The sequence below is a fragment of the Carassius carassius genome, chromosome 23 (genome assembly GCF_963082965.1).
Source record: "Carassius carassius chromosome 23, fCarCar2.1, whole genome shotgun sequence".
Lineage (NCBI taxonomy): Eukaryota > Metazoa > Chordata > Actinopteri > Cypriniformes > Cyprinidae > Carassius > Carassius carassius.
Genome location: NC_081777.1, coordinates 25,717,106 through 25,737,103, shown reverse-complemented (window position 1 = coordinate 25,737,103; position 19,998 = coordinate 25,717,106). Strand labels below are relative to the sequence as shown.

The 19,998-nt window shown below is 36.5% G+C and overlaps 1 protein-coding gene across 3 annotated transcripts in view; it reads right to left on the bottom strand.

The window, feature by feature from the left end:
• The window catches only part of LOC132101645 (SLIT-ROBO Rho GTPase-activating protein 1-like), a 114,287-nt gene that overhangs the window by 11,187 nt on the left and 83,102 nt on the right, over positions 1-19,998 (bottom strand). For 2 of the 3 annotated variants that reach the window (XM_059506734.1, XM_059506731.1), the window contains exons 11-18: positions 19,951-19,978; positions 18,136-18,238; positions 13,370-13,430; positions 12,644-12,721; positions 12,209-12,343; positions 8,975-9,080; positions 8,558-8,782; positions 6,122-6,201 (exon numbers count right to left, since the gene is read on the bottom strand). In XM_059506734.1, the coding sequence (XP_059362717.1) occupies positions 6,122-6,201; positions 8,558-8,782; positions 8,975-9,080; positions 12,209-12,343; positions 12,644-12,721; positions 13,370-13,430; positions 18,136-18,238; positions 19,951-19,978 (816 nt within the window). Of the gene's footprint in view, positions 1-6,121; positions 6,202-8,557; positions 8,783-8,974; positions 9,081-12,208; positions 12,344-12,643; positions 12,722-13,369; positions 13,431-14,694; positions 14,729-18,135; positions 18,239-19,950; positions 19,979-19,998 lie in introns of all 3 variants that reach the window. The other variant, XM_059506732.1, reaches the window with a different exon arrangement.

Genomic DNA, 19,998 nt, shown 5'->3' with positions numbered 1-19,998 from the left:
GCAGGTCTATTCTGGAAAAGGGGGTGGGGAGAAGCAGCTCATTTGCATTTAAAGAGACAGAAAACAGCATGTTTCTGCTTCCACCAGAGACTTTATTACATAATATAAAAAGGAGCATATTTCACCTTTAAGCAAAATGACCAATCTACAAGCGCCACTGTGCATTTTATGAATGGATATAAACCGTGATAATGGAATGAATACCATATTTTTGTACAATGGTATTTTCACATTGATATTTAGATTGAGAAAAAATATGAAATTACCATAATGGTGATATCTATCATTATATTACCATTTTACAATGTTCACGACAGCTTAATAACAAATTGGTACTTTTCTGTGAAATCAAAAATCTCATTAAAAAGTTGCTAAATTATTAATTAATATCACTGTTAAAGGGAATGATAGTGCTTGCAATTCCTTCAGCATGGCCTCAAGTTATAAGAAATATGGAAAGGATTATTAAAAAAAAATAGATTATGTATATATGTTTAATATTTACAATGCAAATATGTAAATCCTATAAATATATTATATCATAATTTAAATAATATGTATTTTTAAATATGCAATTATTTAATTTAACTGTGGTATTACCAGCATTTCCATATCCGTCATAGTATTACAATTTCACTATATCCATAAATCCATTTCTTTTTGTCATTTTGTAAAAAACAAGTCTCATTAAAAAGTTGAAAGTAACTGAATCAATTTTTATTTTATGTAATTAAATGCATACTGTGAATAGATGTCTTATAATTTTTTGTAATTTCTGTAACGCATTTTGCATTGTAGCCATTAGTGGAGCATCAAAACTTTGGTAAAATAGTAGAAATACTTGTTCAAGTTCAAAACACCTCTAGAGAAAAGCACAGCTTTACCACTGTTGCAAATAAAGACAAAGAAATGAAGAGAAAACATCTCACAAATCAGACAAAAGAGAATGCACAATCCATCTACACTAAAAGCAATATAAAAAAGAAAAGCACAAGCTCAAAGAGGAAATGCTTTTTCATTCTCTCCAGTCTGGAAATGACAACGAGTCAATGAGACGTGACGAGCGTGAGTTGACTGTCAGAATTAATAGGGCTGCACTGAGACCAGGCACCTTATTAATAAAGAGGATGGGGTGGAGATCAATATGACCATCAACTGTCCACACGTCCCTGTCTCTCCTCCATCTCCACCTGACAGATGCTGTCGTTCATTCAGTGTCCTTGCGAAAGCCTGTTCATGTATCAGTGCTGCAAGGACAGAGTTTGAAAACACGGCAGTTGGGATTATGTGTGATTTCATCTTAAGAAACAATCAAAAATGTCCAAATTATAAACAGACTAATTCATTTGTTTACTGTCCAAAACCTAGCTTACTAAATTAAACAAAGTCAACTATTTCGGTAGTCTGTATTAAAGAGGCTGTAACTTTTGTTATGGCACTATTTTATTCAGACATTAACAAGTGTTGTTCTTTAGTTGATGGCACATTGTACCATATGGACTTCTTGTTGCCCCAGAAGAGAGCTAACAACCCAAGCTAGGTTTTCTGGCTAAACATACACTGCTCTAGCAGCAACTTCCCCACAAGCACCCCACAGTCTAGGAACAGAAGGAATAAAGGCTGACAGAGTAGAAAATTGTTTGTAAGCTGCATTTCCTGTTTTTTAATGTTTTTAATAGACACATGCTTGCAGACTGCAGGGGTCCTGCATTTATGAGAGATAATGAGCTTCTTGCAACATCATCAGGGACACGTTAAGACATGTAACAAAGACCACATGTTTTTAACAGTTTAAAGGGTTTCTAGTCAAAGGCTGGCATTTCAACAAAGCTTTGCAGTAAAACAGAAACATCCTAATTAAACTTAACATGAATTAAAATTTAATTCCCATTTGAATCATATAACATGACTTATGTTATAGAGCAGGGGTTTTCAAACTGTGGGTCGCGACCCACTCGTGGGTCACGGAATGGAACAAGGTGGGTCGCACAAAGTCACTTGGCTGCAGCTAATTTTGCGTTTCAATGACACACAGACACTAACACAGTTCAGTCTAGGGCTGCACGAATGTGACGAGTGGGGCGGGGCCTAGTGCCATGGGAACAGAGCTAGGCCGGTGGAGTGATTGGGAAATGAGCAACACTCACCGGTCTCAAGAACCACGGAGGAGATCGGAAAGATACAAAAGAGGAGCGATGACAGTGAAGGACGAGAGAGGACCAGGCCTGGGTTTTATTTTGTGTTTGTTTTTTATTTGTGCACGGCAGTCATCCGAGAGGGGCTGTCGCGCTGTTTTGTGTTTATTTGGTTATTAAAACTTTGTTTGATTGTCCGCCGGTTCCCACCTCTTTCCACGAAGGGGTCATCGAGGCGGTGGGCTGGAGTGAGTTCGCCCCCCCCCCCCCCCCCCGGCAACTCACTCCAGCCCACCACATCGAGCACCCTCGGCGGCAGACTCCTTCGCCCTGCTCGATGGCACTGCGGATTCACCCCAGCGGCGAAGGATCTTCGGCAGCGCGCCCCTCCTTCCTCCCTGGCTTCGGCACCAGTGTAAAACATTAAAATCTTCACAATCACAGGAAGAAGGAGGCGGGAACTGGGAACCCACTCATCACAACGATATAGCCCACCAACATTAATAATGAACTGCAATATCCTTAGTGTGATTTTCAAATTGCAATTAAGTCCGTGTGCGTTGCGTGTTTTGAAGGTCTCAGAGCAATGTCATTAAAAGGTTCAATCGGTCTTTTTTTACCTATTTCACAATTATTTTAATCTCCAAACTGTTTTAGATAGTTCTGCTTTGCTTCTTATGCTTTTCTAAAAAAGTGTTGGATTGTGCTCCGTTCTCGCCGACACACACGGAAGGATCATGAATGCAACAAAACACAGCAGCGCAGATCACACTTCACTGGAGTGAGCCTGCTTCACGTTTTTATGGACACTACATATTTTAACGCCAGTAAACAAAAATTAAAACTTGTAAATTTGTAGTGAAATTTTCAGTTGTACTCTAAAATAAAATGGTTATTTTTCTTAAATACTTAATTTCTGTCATAAAAATTTTAAGTAAGATTAGGTTTAAAGTAATTTCACTCGTTGTTTTTTTTTTTTTTTTAATATTTTGGTGGGTCGTGAAATATATTACACTTGTCTAGGTGGGTCGTGGAATGGAAAAGTTTGGGAACCACTGTTATAGAGAACCCAAATATTCAAGAAAAACTGGTATTTTAAGAACTGGAAAAAATAAAGAATTTACATGGGAAAGCAAAAATGCTTTAAGATAGTAAGACTCATTTTCATAGTTTAAATGAAAATGTAAAATATTTTTTTATTAAGTTTATAATTTAAGTCCCTTATCCTCACCAACAATATTTTGAAACATTTCTAAAAATATTGTATGTAAACTTATTTTCAAATGGAATTTATTTCTGTGATGGCAAAGATGATTTTTTTTCAGCAGCCATTACTAATGTCTTGTGTCACATGACCCTTAAGAAATCATTCTAATATGCTAATATGACATTCTCAAGAATATTTTTATTATTATTATTATTATCATCATTGATCTGTTTTTGTGGAAACTGTTACTTTTTTCCCATGGTTTTTTGATGACTATAAAGTGCATTTAATTGAAATAGAAATATTTTGTAACATTAGGAAGTGTCTATACTGTTACTTTTGATCAATTTTATGCATGGAAAAAATATATCTTACTGGCCCCGAACTTTTAAATGGCAGTTATACATCTATAATATGCTTATCTATCCAATTATTCTTGTATGCATGTACAGATTTTTAAGAAATGAGGACACTCGTGTCGAATTTTAGCTAGATATATCACACAAACCAACATTTCCGAAACAAACAATATTCTTATTGTACATTAGTTTTCCACAGATGCTGAGATTTGTCTTTTTCCTCCCAAGAGAGCATTCCGTCTGCTTATTCCAGTTCACTTGAATGAATAAATGGCTCTAAAGGCATAGCAGGGGTCCCATCACTTGGCAAAGTGGTTTTCCAGACGGGCCCAAAAACGATCCCCCTTCAGATGCAGCGACTGAGGACAGATGCTGCACTGGTCCCAGGTTTGAGCAGGCTGATACAATTATGCTTTGAGTTAACTGTAAAGCCACCGGTTCCTCTGGATTGTTCATTAATGTAGATAAACAGAGATTTTTTTTTGCTTCTTGAGAGAAGATTTAGAAATCGAATACATTCCAAAATCCTCATTATGAAACAAGACAAAACACACAGGTTACCCATAACTGATATAAGAAACAAGCTATGGTTGCAGTGTATAGAAAGAGAAGAATAATTCCTCTGCTGGGGAAAAAAAACCTCCTCAATACATTCATAAGGAAAACATTTAGAGCAAAACCATGGAAGCTGTGCAATTTTAAAATTTTCAGGATGGTTATGATTCAGGCTGACATTGATATCTGACATCTGTGATTGTTAATGGAAACCCTCACATACAGTACGTGAAGTATCAGGTTTCTCAGTTAAATGTTCCAGATTCATGAATTTAAACAGACAGTAAGATGGGAACAGTCAAAATGAATCTTCAGTATGCGGATGCACATGTCTGGATGTCTAACAGTGATTTATGAACATATGACACACTTGTGTGCAATATCCTTCAATGAATCTGATCCTAAATGTACTGAGCACCAGAGGATCTGGGCTCTGTTTATACTCTAGTGAATATGAGATCGGTCTCTTCAGCAGTGTTTAGAGTAGAAGAGATTGGAGGAATGATGGGGGCAAGATGTCAGAGTTGAGTCACAGTGAGGTTATACTAAAAATTGGTAAACTTTCTAAAGAAAATGTGAGTGCTTATCAATGCAAAACAAAGCGGTTCAAAACCAACACAAAGCTGTTTGGTTTCAAAGTTACTTCTGTGCAAGCTGTGCTTCAAATCGCTCATTCCTCACAAATCGCTTTTCACCAAACTTTTGCTTATGGAACTGCAATACAAGTCTACTGTTGTCAGTTTTACCACAAATCTTTTAAGAGCTTCTCAACAAACAGCATGATTTAATGCATCTTTCATGTTCATAGCACAAACAGTGAGGGACAAATTATGAGCATTAATACACCGGATTAAGGGTTTGTTTAAATCTCTAACCTTAAGAATGAACAACAATATGCTATACAATATGCTATACAATATGCCAAACAATTAAATCCCATTTGAGCAATTACAGGGAGTGTCTATTCCCATCTGTTTTTATGACCCAAACACAAAGGTAAACTTCAAAGCAACCCCCTTTTAATAAAGCTGTGATTTTGGTATTTCTGATTCAGTCCTACTATTTATCTGACTCTCTGCACAGATAAACAATAGAATAAACTTGGCTTTAGTCTGTCTGAGAAATCTTAAGATATGGAAAAAGCAGACTTCCCAAATTCTCTTAGAAAATAAAGCTTAAGAAAACAGGCATTGTTCAGGTACAGACGGAGAGAGACAGAAAAAGTGTCTATTTTCAGTGGGGTAACATACAGGTCAGCAGCGACATTTCCTTTCGGTTCTTTTGAAAGACTGCACAGAAGACAAAAACAAACCACTTGATTGAGTTGAGTTTTCAGTCTGACACTTGCAGTTTATTTCTAAGATTACACATGGGAATCGGTTCGTGTGTCATCAATGGGCTAAGCATCTGGTTTTAGTTTGTTTGTGACAATGAGCTTTGAGAACTTCTAGAGAAGTTTTTCCATGATAAAACCACATGCAGTTGCACAGGCATTTACCAGACTTGATTCAAACCCTCTTGCTTTGTTTACGGATGTGTCTCCTCCTTCCCAAAGGATTAGAGAGAACAAAAGAGTTGGATGAATTTCTCCGCTCTTTAACGATCACTTCATTAAGAGCTGTGAAAAGTGATTACCCAGGTCAGGGAAAGCAGGAATTAACCCTCGACTTGCCGTGTCAGAAAACGCTATAAGAGATCAAATCAATCCAGAGGCTCAGTGCACATTTGAGCTAATGGGAAGAATGACCGGACAGGAAAAGATGACCTAACCTTGTTCCCATGACCATGATGACCTAACTTACATTCACTGGCATGGGACGTCATAGTGGACATACAACAGGGTGTGGTCAATGAAATAAACATACCATCCTCACTGGTGTGGGTCTCTGCTACTCCATCCTGATCAACTTCCTCAAGAGCTCCATGTTCACTGTATGGACTCTCACTGCAGAAGATAAGAGGAAATAAATCAAGACTATTATTTTACCTATTTTAAAAAAGATAACAGGTTGTGGCACTTACAGCATCTGATAACCCTAATATTTAATAGTCACATGGGCTTAAAAACCTTTTGTTCCAAAATAAGTTTTGTAGATTATTCAAATAGCTTTGGTTTGTTTAACATTTATTAGCATTTATTATCCTATAAGATGTAAATCTAATATTTTGACCCCAAACACCTTTATTCAGCAAGGACCAATTAAATTAATCAAAAGTGACAGTAAAGACATTTATAATGTTACAGAAAATTTATATTTCTTTTACTTTCAATGAATTAAAGAATCCTGAAAAAATGCATCATGTTTCCACGAAAAAACAAAAACAAAAAAAAAACATTGACAACGATAAGAAATGTTTCCTGAGCAGCAAATCAGCATAGTAGAATGATTTCTGAAGGATCATGTGACACTGAAGACTGGAGTACTGATGCTGAAAATTCAGCTTTGCATCACAGGAATAAATGACATTTTAAAATATCTCAAAGTTCTAAATAGTTGTCTTAAATTGTAATAACATTTCACAGTTTTACTGTATTTTTGATTTTAAAAAAGCCACCTTGGTGAGCTTAAAAGACTTAATGACACCCAACTTTTGAATGGTAGTGTATGTTTGCATTCCCTACACAAGTAACTGCATACACAGAGTTAAATCACAGCCAGTGTGAAACTCAGTATCAAGCAAGAAGAACAGAGGCTGTCGTTAGTATTCAGGAGGAGTCGGGCAGGGTGATTGGGATTCTGTCAGTGGCACAGCGTGGTTACAGAGACTGGCACTAATGCCCTTCACATCCTTGCGGATTACCTCTGACACACAGTAAAGCCATTTAAAACATGCCACACTACCAAATGGGAAAATATGAGAACCGGCATCGGCAAGTGTGGATGTCAAATCTGAAATGCTCAAGTACAGATGCTTGCAGTGGCAGGTGTTTGGCTTTAGTTTGGGGGATGAAGACTTGTGGGAGTTGGGCTCCTCTCTTCGAGACAACAAAATCACTAGCCAACACATACACACAGCTGTGGAGCTGGTGGAAAATGTCTCTTTCCTCTTCTCATCTATGTGAATTTCAGCGAGGAATGAGCATTGGTTTGGCTGCTGATCTTAATGGTGGCAATTATCAAGATGGTTTCAGTCTGTCTCACCTAGTTGAAGATCACCGAACCCTTTCGGCCTCTAAAAAATGTTCCACCTTCACTAAAGAGCTCACTATCGGCACCTCATCTTTTCACATAATTACCCACAACAAATCCAAACACGGCTCAGATGCAGCTGGGACGTCCCTCTTTAGATCCAGACACACATACCTGTGATATTCAGTGCATTTTAAAAACAAACCTTTGGTCTTGAGCCCGGTATATCCTCACAGAGAAAGAATGAGAAATTCAAGGGCAGTTTTATAACAAAAAATTTCAACTAATTTATAGTTTGGAAGAAAAATTGTTAAAAGGGATAATTCACAAGTCAATGGGGGAGGAACACGAGTCAATGGGGTCCAAACACCAATGGCCCATACTGACTTTCACTTTGTAAAAGGGGGAAAAAAAACAATGAAGAACACATTTTTCAAATTTTGTAGGTCACATAGGTTTGGAACGGTATGAGAGTGACAGTGTTGTTGAAGCTAAAAGCTTTGCATTTTTGGAAAATGTAATAAAGTTGAACTAACAAAAGCAATTACATGGAAAATTTTTGTTTGCCAAATCAAAATATTTAATTTCTTTTTTTTTTTAGTTCAGGTTGAAGACCTAAATTTACCAAAACTAATTTAAATAAAATTAAAGGCAAAAAGAAATATAAAACAAAAATTTATAAAAAAGACAGCACAATACAAAATTACTAAAACGTAACATTAAAATGAAAACTGAAATATTAAAAGGCTACTTTCAAAACATAAACAAGATAACAGCGAAAATAATAATAAAATGACGCTACATAATGAGTAAATGATGACAGAATTTCCATTTTTGGATGACTTTCCTATAAATTATGCATTTTTGACCTGTATAACTTTTCTTCCTTATCTTTTATAAGGATTTATGCACCTCTTCTGGATTAACTAAACCTAATCTTCAAAACAAAAAGGTCACACCCTAAAACTGAACTAACAAAATAAGTGACTCACTATAGTGCTGACTAATAATTTCTTTATTTCACTCAAGTCACGCCATGGATGTCCGGATACCACTACTAATCATCAAAAATACAATAAAGTCTCGATTCTCATTACCCACCTACATGCAGCTGCCCAGACAGTTATCACTAAATAATTAAAAACAACATCATCTCATCCCAGCACTCACCAATAGTCTCCGCCTGCCATACACTTCTCGTACATGGGGCCGTCAAGCTCCTTCGCATCAGGAAAGATGGTCTCGTGGTGGATGATGATGGTTTTGATGACCTCATTGACATGGGCCTGGCAGGACACCTGGTCCTGATTTTCTGGAGTGGGCATGAGGGTGGGGCCAAAGCAGATGGCCAGGTTATAGGGGTCCATCATATTTTCATCGCTGTACTGGGACAAGCTGCAAGAAAAACAAGCAAGCTATTAGGACGAATGACAACCAGCAAGTCTGGTCTCAGAATTTCTTGAAGATATGGAATGAGAAATTATTATGTAATTCTCAGTAAAGTAGTGTATTATGAAATCAGCAATTCAGATGTCACTTCATGCATTTTTAAAGCTTGCTGTGTGTTTGGGAGACATTCAGACTTACTGGTTGAGGAAGGCAAACAGATATCGCATGACCACGAGCACTGATCTGGGTACAGTGAGAAGGATCTTTCGTATATACAGTGATCTCTCATACAGATTTTCTATTCCTACAAAAGAAGGAGAAAGAGTAAAAAAAAAAAAAAAAGAGTAAATACATGTATATAGTAGATATCTTAGAGGATTCTGCAAGTCCCCACTCAGAGCCTTATTTAGCCTTATTTGGTTTAACATGTTACGTCAATGCTGACATTCACATTCATGTAAAGGAAGAGTAGGAGTCCTGAAAATGTATTTGTCTTGCCATGACATTCAGAAATTATTATTCAGGGCCGACGTTGCCATCTAAGACACCAAACAGCCTTGAGTATCTTATGACATGCCTCCATCTGAAAGGGTTAATTCACTGATAGCCACCTCACTGCAGCTCTATTCATAGGGTTACAAGGCTGAGCTCATTAAATGTAAAAAAAAACAACAACAACAACTTTGGAACACTGTTCAAATGCACAAAGTTAAACTCTGTGCCAACCTTGTCATTTTGGAAACATTTCTAATACCCAAGTCTTACTGGAAAACAAGTTCCATTCTTTTTTTAACTTGTTGCAGTGTTGTTATTGTTAACTAAATCTATTAAAATATTTTAGAAAATATTACAAATATCAATAATATTTATATATATATATATATATATACATTAATAAAAACTAATAAAAATAGCAAAAGCACATAAGAAACAAAATACTAAACTAAAATTAATACTGAAAACATAAAAGTAAAAGCTAATTTAAATTAAACATAAGATATGAATAACACTGAAATAGCTCGGATTTGCCCCACTAGTCATTTATAAGTATATAGCACATGCACAGAAAGGTCTGTAACCAGGGCCATGGCCGATACAGGTATGTGCATCTGTCACATACTCTCTAATTCAGTGTTTTAACCACCACAAAGAGTACATTTAAAAAACAAAGCAATTAACTTGAGTTCATTTAAATTAATTGACAGGGGATGCCGGCCCTCACCCTGGACCTAATGAAGCTGATTACAAGAGCATTAAAAGAGGTAAAGTCTAAAAACTATTCAACTCCTCTTTTTAAAGAAGCTTAAAAATACATCCAAAAGACTGGCATCTCAGAAATGTGTGAGTATTCCTGCGGCTCTCCTGCAAGAATGTACACAGATTTCACTGGGTTTTCTCCTTGGAGGCCTTAACTCACTTCCTGTCCTCTCTGGAATTCCATTACAGATTTTTGTGGTCTCCTTAGTAAAGTCCTTTCACGCTGTGTTTAGAAGCATACTATTCTATTATCACTATTTCATGGCTGCACATAATAACAGTTGTGATCTCTCTGATTTCCTTCTTATTTTACTATTTGATCTGACTGCCCAGACATTTCCACCAAAAATCGTTTTGAAGAGCTGACAATTGGATGTGACTTAATGATTTAAATTACTTGACAATTACTTTTGCACAGAACTATCTAAATGTTTGTGTACTTTTGCACATACAATTTTTTTTTAATATATAGAGTGCATACTACACAGTATGCTACTAGCTCCTTCCAAATGTAACTTCCTAGATCTTGACCCAATCAGATCCCTCAGGTTGGCTGTGAGACACACACAGTACTTATAAAAGCAAAGTCAGCCTCTGTAGAACAGAATTAAACTGATGTGACCTGCTCTCATCCAAAGCTACCATAGCCCACACATATCCCCGATTCATCCTCTGATAGCATCTTAAAATAGTCATGTCACCATTAAAAGATCTGAGCTTTTGGGAATATGCTACTTGTGTTATTCGTCTTACTTCAGCACGAAACTGGGTTTCCAACATGGATCCTGAGCAAGAGAAGCAATTTAAAGACACTGTCAAGCCTCACCGCAGACAAGGCACATGTCTGCAGAAACACAACTCAAACTAATATCCTACAGTGCAGTGAACACACAACTCTGACAGTCTAAATATAGATCTGCTGTGGACAGAGAACAGGAGAGGCCGTGTGTTGGAGGGAGTGTGTGGTGTGCTGGGAAAGGGTAAGTCATGTGTAAATGTAAATGGCAGGGAATCCTCATTAGTCACACTCTACAGAATGTCACAGGCACAGGGCTGCATGTTGGTCGGTTATGTATGAACACACGCCTCAACATTCCTCCACACACACAGACAAACAAAACCCACACATGCATACTCACGGGCCCTTCATCTGGTGAACTCTGTGGCTAGATTATCTTGACATGTGGCCAAATATTTAGAAATAGCTGCCATGTAAAGCTACAAGTGTTTTTTTTTTTTTTACATTTAAACACTTTTTTTGCATGTCAAAATTATTGTTCTACATGGCATGTAAAACATCAAAGCAAATGTATCCAGGTCTAAAAATTGCTTATGGAGAAAAATCTCCATTCTGTTCGAAAGCTCTTAATGCATTGTTTTTGCTTCTATATAGAAATTAAGGCAATGTTTTCACCCCCCAGCTCTTAATGCATGGTTTTTCCTTCTATACAGAAATTAAGACAATGTAAATTCTAAAATGTAAATACATTAAGTCATTATGATTCTGTAAATATATATTTTTAATATTTTAACACAACATACAATAGTATAATTTAGTATAATTTTATACTTCTTATGTGTATGTTTTAATATAATGTTTATTCATATGTTATTTATATAATATACTCATTTACTGTATGGTCATATTTTTATTATACATTTTAATCAACCATACACTGTTCTTAGATCAGAGGACAACTTGGCATCAAAAGTGGCACAGCTTACCCCACTCCCCCTTAACTCGTATCCTTATTCAGAGCTGCAGATCACAAACATCTCATTAATTCAACAGAAACGACTGAGCATCATGGTGTCATACTGCATTCATTCATTCAGCGCAGTGTAGCATCATCTATGATCATGATAAAGCAGGCTTTCTGAACTCTTTCAAACTCACACAAAGGACCAGCTGAAGCCCTAACTTGTCATGCCGTGGAGGAACACACACTGTGCTGTAATGGAGTGTGTGTAAGGCTCTTAGCGTTAGCCTGAGGCGCTGGACGTCTTGTCATACAGTGAAAGTATCTGTCCCACTGTTGGGGGCAAATGACTGAGATCTCTTTATGTGAGAGCGCATGATAACAGTTCAAAGCACTGTTAATTCACACTGAGAATCAATGACAGATTTACAGCTGCAGGTCAACAGAAAGCAAAAAAGAAAAACGAGGCACTTACTGACAAAAGAGATGAGATCATTGAATCTTTCCTTTGGAAACAGTGGGTTCTCCAAACCTCGAAAGTAGAGTTTCAGAACTCCCGCAACAGAGTTTATATCGTGGTTATTCTCTTCATCTGTCAGGGGATCATTACCTAAAAAGGCATAATGTGTCAAATATGCTGAACAAAATATTTATATTTAAAATATTTGTACACACAAAGAACTGAAAACTTATCAACTATTTCGGTTTATCTTGATATACAAGAAATGCTGATGGGTATCTATATAAATAAAAAGAAATATGTCAAGACATGTTGATGTTTTTCCAAATAAAGGAAGTTTTCCAAAATCATGCGAATTCATATGACTCATTGAAGACCTAAGAGATTCATCATTATTCAGCAGCGACAGCGCTTTTGAAGCTATTTCAGAAACGTCACACACACACCTACCTCTTTCAAAAGAGTTCTTGATATCGTTGACTTCAACTTGAGATCCAGACACTCTGAATATTCCTTGATGCTGAAGGCCTTAAAAATAGAGAGAGAGAAACTGTGAAATAACTACTTAAATAAGACACCTTCCAGTGTCCATTTAAATCCACTGGAAATAAAGGCCGGTCCATAGACAAATCCCAACCTCAAAAGCTAAGCCCTGTGCTTCTGAAAAGTTCCCTTTTTCTAATTAAAGATAATGAATGAAGGAGAGAGAGTGCAATCAACTTTTACAAAAACATCCGTCAGTCCGGATTAGCTTTTAATGGAAAGCTTGGCTGAGGGTCAGAAAAGATTAATTAAAAACTTCTCTATAGTTCCAGTAAGACGGCCACACACAGAAAACTTTCAGAGCTTACAATAGACACACAGGATCTACAATAGTTTACACAAGGCCTTTTTGGACTGAACATCCTCTGACATTGACAGGAAAGCACTTCATTTAAAACACAACTTTAAATAGATCTAAAACAAGTCTGTGCATGGCCTAGACTGGGATGGGACGGATTCAGAAAGGGGAGCACAAAAACATGACCTAGCCAGACTTCAGGTCAGGTAGCAATTGGATGATCAGACAAGTTTGAAGACAACAGCATAACTGTTAACTTCATCTGTTGGCTTTTCAGGTGACAATAGTTTTTTAAAGAATGGTTTAAGTTGCAAGGCCATTAAAATATATCTTACCATACAAGTTAATGAATCGAATACAGCTCTCAACAATTCTTGGTATTGCTTGTCCAGAGTCCTTAAAACAAGAAAAACATTGGCAGTAAATCAGGATGTGTGCTAAACAACTGAAAATATCCCACACACCATGTACCATTCATGTCGGAGATGAGAAGATAATCCTTCTTGAGCATCAGACCCTTTTTAAAAGTGCACACCTAAGATTCTATGTCTTATCTTGACTCAGACAGGAAATAAAATGACAACTTAGATCAGCGTGCTAATATGGTTCTTAATCATAAAATGAAGCCAGTGCCACCGAGGAAAAACTGAAATGCTTTAGTGAATCCTGCCTGTTTTGTGGGGTTAGAGCTATTTGTTCAGCATTTGGCAGCGCTCGCTCTTACAAGCTTTAAAAATAATGTTATCTGCTTTTAACCCATGGAATGTGCCAATTCTGAACACTGTGAGAGTGCCAGGAACAGAGGCAGAACTCACAGGCGCTTTGTTTCCCAGCTATGATCAGCAATATGGTGAATACAAAATGTACTGCCGCAAACGTTTAATTATTAATACTGATACAAATTCATAAATCATAATCGAAACAGATGGAAAACACAAGGAATGCTGGAAAACTATCTCTGCATTTTATTGTGCAGAACTTTACTTTCAATTTATATAACATTTTTTACAATAATCCAATAATTAGTTTGTCTTTTTTTTATTAACCACTTATTTCCTTACTTTTCACATATTCATTGTTGTATTTAAAATGTAATATTAATACATTTAATATTTAGTAAAATCTTAATTCTATTAGTTACTAGTTATTAGTTATTAGTTCGGCATGTGTAAAGCACTTTACAATTCTTATTATTATGATTATTAATTGTAAAAAAGTTATTTAATTTGTGGGATATTCTCTCCATTAAATGAAATAAATCTAAATTGTGTGCATTAGGGTCACTTAAGTCAAAAAGGATGAACTCTTGTCAAGCATATAGACACACATACTTTGGGGTCCAAAAGTCTGAGACCACTAGTGAAAATGCTTTTATTTTTCATATCAATAATTTAGTTAAAAATATTTCCTTACAAATAATAGTAAAAAAAAAAAAATTAAAAACGTATTTTTGATAAATATTTAATATTCATTCAAGTTTTCTTGGTTTTACTCGTACCCAGTTTTAAATAGAAACCCAGAATCTGTGCAGTCTCAGGCATTAGGACACCACGGTACATGGTACACAAACCTCTTCAGGATTAAGCAAAAGTTGAACTCCTGGAAGCTTAGAAAGACATGCAGCAATGAGCTAATTAGGACAAGCCGACTGTTTCTGTACCTGGTGCCTTGTGTGTGAGTTCCGTCGTCCACGACTATGAGAGAAGGACAGCAGAACGAAAGGACAGAGAGCCAGAGAGTGAGAGAGCAGAAAAACAGGGAGAAAGAGGCGATCCCCAGGTTATTTGGTCCCAGCACTACAAGCCACCAACAACAGCCTACAAAATCATTATTAGTCTTCCAATGACACCATTAGCTCCAGCCTCACAGAGAGAAAAAGAGGGGGTGTGCTGATAACACTGAATCCTATTATCCAAAAACATTCTTCACCAAGTTCCCTAAGTTTTACAATGAAACTTAAATTATACAGTAGGTATTAAAAAAAGGTTAGTTCATCAAAATACAAAAATCAGCCATCATTTACTCTTTGTATGTTGTTCTAAACTTTAACATACATTTTTCCATGGAACAAAAAAAAATAATAATGAATAATTAGTTAATAGTCTAATAATAGTCTTCGTCTTCTTCATACTTCAAAAGTGAATATAGTCAGATGGTGATGAACTCCAAACATGAACAGAAGAGCACCATAAAAGTGGTCAACATGACTTCAAGATTTGTGAAGTCATACTAAAGTTTGATGAGCACAACAGACAGAAATTTAAGTCATTATATGCTAAAAAATCTAAGCTTTGAAAGGATAGTTCACCCAAAAAAGAAAAATTCCCAAATGATTTACTCACCCTCAAGCCATCCTTTCTTCGTTCAGATGAATACAACAGGAGTTATATTAATGTCCTGGCTCTTCAAATCTTTATATTATCAGTGAATGGGCGTCAAGATTTTGAAGCCCAAAAAAATGCATCCATTCGTCATAAAAAGTGCTCCACACTCCCGGGGGTTAATAAAGGCCTACTGAAGTGAATATATGGAAATATCTATGTATAAAACTTCATAAACCGTAATCTCTGGCTTCCGCTAACTGTCGTGCGCGTGTTCATGAGAGAGTGGCGTTCCAGCGTAGGATGTAGGGGTAGCGTAAGCTCCAGTGAAAACATGCTAGTCTCATGAGAACCAAGTTTTGTTTACAGCGAAATAAAACCAGTCTCCTTTTGGCTTATAATGCGCTGACATTTTTCTTTACAAATCCTCGTTTTGTACTTCTAATTCATGACCAGTGTTTTGTTTTGTTTTGCTCCCTCCGCTGTGCTACTGCATTCGTTGTTTCTCACCGGAGCTTACGGTACACCTACATCATTTGCTGGAATGCCACTTTCTTGTAACACGTACGACAGTTAGCAGAAGACTACGGTTTAAAAGGTTTCGAATATAGACATTTTTCTTCACTTCACCTCAGAAGGCCTTTATTATCCCCCGGTACTTTTTATGATGGATGGATGCAGTTTTTGGGCTTCAAAATCTTGACTCCCATTCACTGCAATTATAAAGCTTGGAAGAGCCAGGACCTTTTTAATGTAACTCCCATTATATTCGTCTGAAAGAAGAAAGTCATATACACATAAGATGGCTTGTAGGTGAGTATCTCAGCGGGTTGTTGTCTTTTTTTGGGTTAACTATCCCTTCCAATGAAGCCAAACAGCATTGATTCTCTTGTCTTATAACCGTGTAATTTGCCAGATTTAAACTTAAATTTTATTGTTTCTCACACAAAGCTTTCCAATCAAATTTTAAGGCACTTTTTACAACATCTGTCTGCAGTATTCACTTTCATTGTATGGAGAAAAAAAAGCTTTGTGAACATTCTCTTGTAGGGCTGGACGATTATGGCCTAAAATCAAAACCTCGATTAATTGAACATTTTACCTCGATTACGATTAATGAACGATTATTTTGTTTCGGTTTTGTTTTGTTGTCCTCATAGTTCACTGACAAGGTTTGTACTGTAAATATGATTGACTATAAGCAGTTATTTTATCTATGTTCGTAACATTTCTTACTAGGGTTGGGTATCATTTGAATTTTATCATTTCAATTTCTTATCGATTCCTAGTTTCGATTCCAATAAGATAAAAAAAATCCAAAATAAAAAAAATTAAGTCAAACATTTAGATGTCAAACATTTTTAAAAAGCATTCTGTTGCAGCTGAATAACATGAGCAAAAATCATCAGCCTACAAAACACTGCAAGAGGAATTTTGCCTGTGATTAAAAAAATACCATAGCAAAAACAACTAGATTAATATAAATTTCAAATATTAAAGTGTTAAAGAGTCAGTAATAAGATAGGAACAAACAAATCAATTAGCAATATCATAAATACAACTAAAAAAAATTTCAGGTACAGAAACTGTAATTAAAAGTTTAAAAACACTGCATAGTTTTCTTTTTATAAATAAAATAAAGATTAATCAAGTAAAGTTATTAAATATATTCAGTCAAGATCAGTGAATGATTTTCTTTTGTTCTTTGATTAACATTAATGACAGCCAGCGCGTTTATTAGGCTGTTGTCTCTTTAAGCAAAAATACTGCACATGTGTGTTTTCTTTCTCATCGGTTTATGTTCACGTAAGACAAAAACGGCTGCGTTTATGATGATATACTGATGTAGTTTTCTGTATCGTAGTTTAGACTCGGAACAACCTTTTCTACAGTTAAAATACACAGAACAGTCCGAGAACGGACACAAACCGAGAACCCACAGCGCGACCACCGACCGCTGCTCTCTATGCACGCGCTTGTGCTTCATGTGCGCTGCACACAAACATGCTATAATAAGTTTTGAGATTCTAAGCTACTTTAGTGATAAATCACAGGACAGCGCTGACAATTAGTTTCTGTGTTCCTCTGTGCACGCGATTTTCACAGCTACTGTTTATATGAGTGTTGTAAGGTATGAGTGAACATGGTAGCTCGATATAATAATACACATCCGATCATCTAATCGCTTGAATGTCCAAACCATAAAACCAATACAACTGACAAAGTTTAGTAAAGACGCAAGGCTCAGCGCTCACGCGCCATCAGTATGTGTTTAACTGGCATTCACCTCCGTGTTTTGCTTTTATGCCACCGACTGAGTCATGTGTCTACACACGCGCTAGTATGCTTTTAAGGGGGAAGTGTTAACAGGATTAAAAAACCAAAATAACCGACATGGGAAAATTAAGTCGGTTAGAGGTTTTGAATTTCGGTTTTGATTACTTTTCGATTAATCGTCCAGCCCTATTCTCTTGTGTTCCACAGAAGAGAAAAATCACATTCGTAACAACAAAAGACGAGATTTCTATATTTTTAGGTGAACTATCCCTTTAAGAGGCTTTCATGATGCCCTGATGCATCTTTGTGAATGTTGATGCCTAAAGCTCACTTTATCTCTGTTATCTCACTTTATGTATACACACACACCTCCATTTCTGCTCTGTTTAAAAACCTTCCCCAGCCATGATGATCAGTCAAGTAGAAGCAAATAGCCGTAGATCATAATTGCTTTAAGCAGCGGTATTCAGTGCAGGTAGTACGGCACCCAAAGCTCTAAGTACCTTAACAAATGACTCCAAATTGCCATTAAACAGCTTAACGTTAAATACAGAGCGTGGCCTGGGCCTCTGTGTGCCAAACGGTTTAGGAGGAAGACTGGGAGGCCTATAAAGAGATGTTTACACTTTTAATCTTGAATGTGTTGGAAGCTTCAGCAAGCATCACTAATGAGTTTCACATGTACAGTGTATCGAAATTTGGTTTTGAGTTGGGGACATGTGATTTCAGGTCATTTGGAGTAAGCAGTAAGCTCCCATTGTGCCTAGTTCAGTGATCTGCTCACACCAATGTCCTGTTCATAAACTTCACTTCCACCGCACATCAAAGGCCATGGTAATGGCAGATCTGCTGGGAACAGCAGACGGTGTGGGAGTGTGAGAGATGTCCAAGCACGAAATCTTTTGGCTTGGCCGGGGCTGCTGTTGTTTTAAAGAGAAGCTCACATGGGGTTATATCTAAAAATCTGAGTTCAGTATCAAAATCAGTTCACTCTTCATTGTCTAAAGGAATATAGCAAACTTGCCCCTTACTCAAAAGAAGAGCTTTTTCACATGCTTTCAAACTGTGCCTCATAGGACTTCTTTGTGAGGTTAAATGTAAAGTGCACTATTAGTTCTAATCATTGCGGAAAAGAATCCTAGGAAATATTGCTGCATGGGTTTATGTTAAATTACGTTAAATTAAGCAGACATATGCATCTGGTCTACTGTTTTGATCTTATTGCTGAATGTACTCTTATCTTTTTAACTTACAGTTGTATTCTCTCACAAGTGCTTTTAATTTATATTATTGGAAATCTATAAATACCAGATGCTACAGTAGATAGGACCATGAACAGAAAGACTGATAAACAGAATGAAAGAATGATAGAATAACAAAACAACTGATAGCTAGAACAATACATTGGCAGACAAACTGATACTGACATAACAGAAGATTCAAATGACAGAATGGCTAATACAGTATAATGATAGAATGATGGCTAGAATGATATAATGATAGATACAACTACACATAGATAGAATGAGAGCGAGATAGGTACAACAAACAGAATGATAGAATGAATGACTGACTGACTGACAGAATGAACAACAGAAAGATTGACAGATGGAATGATGGACAGAATAATGAGTAGACAGAACAACAGATAGGTAGAATGATAAAAAGAATGACAGAACAATAGAAAGACAGAACAACAAAATGAAAAAAGAAAGTGATAGAATGACAAAACAGACAGATAGAATAAAAGACTGAATGGCGGATAGCAAGACAGACAGACAGACAGCGATAGAATGACAAAAATATTATAGAAATATAAAACGATGGCTAGAATGATTTAACGAGCAACAGAAAGACAAACAGGACAATAGAAAAAATAAAATGACAGACAGATAGAATAACAGAATAAATATAAATTGATATAACAACAGACAGATAATGTCAGACAGATCAACAGAGAATGAGAATGATATAATGATCTCGACAGAATGCTAAATAGAATGACAGATATACAGACATAGATAGATGGATGGATGGATGGATGGATGGATGGATGGATGGATGGATGGATGGATGGATGGATGGATGGATGGATGGATGGATGGATGGATGGATGGATGGATGGATGGATGGATGGATGGATGGATGGATGGATAGATAGATAGATAGATAGATAGATAGATAGATAGATAGATAGATAGATAGATAGATAGATAGATAGATAGATAGACATATCCTAATATTATCATTGACACTTTATGCACTGCTGAAGATGCAAACAAGACAAAAGTAAATAGTGCAGAGAATGTTTTTTTTACCTTGTAGTTGCATACTCAGGCCGGTAACCTGTGTGAGAGACAGATTGT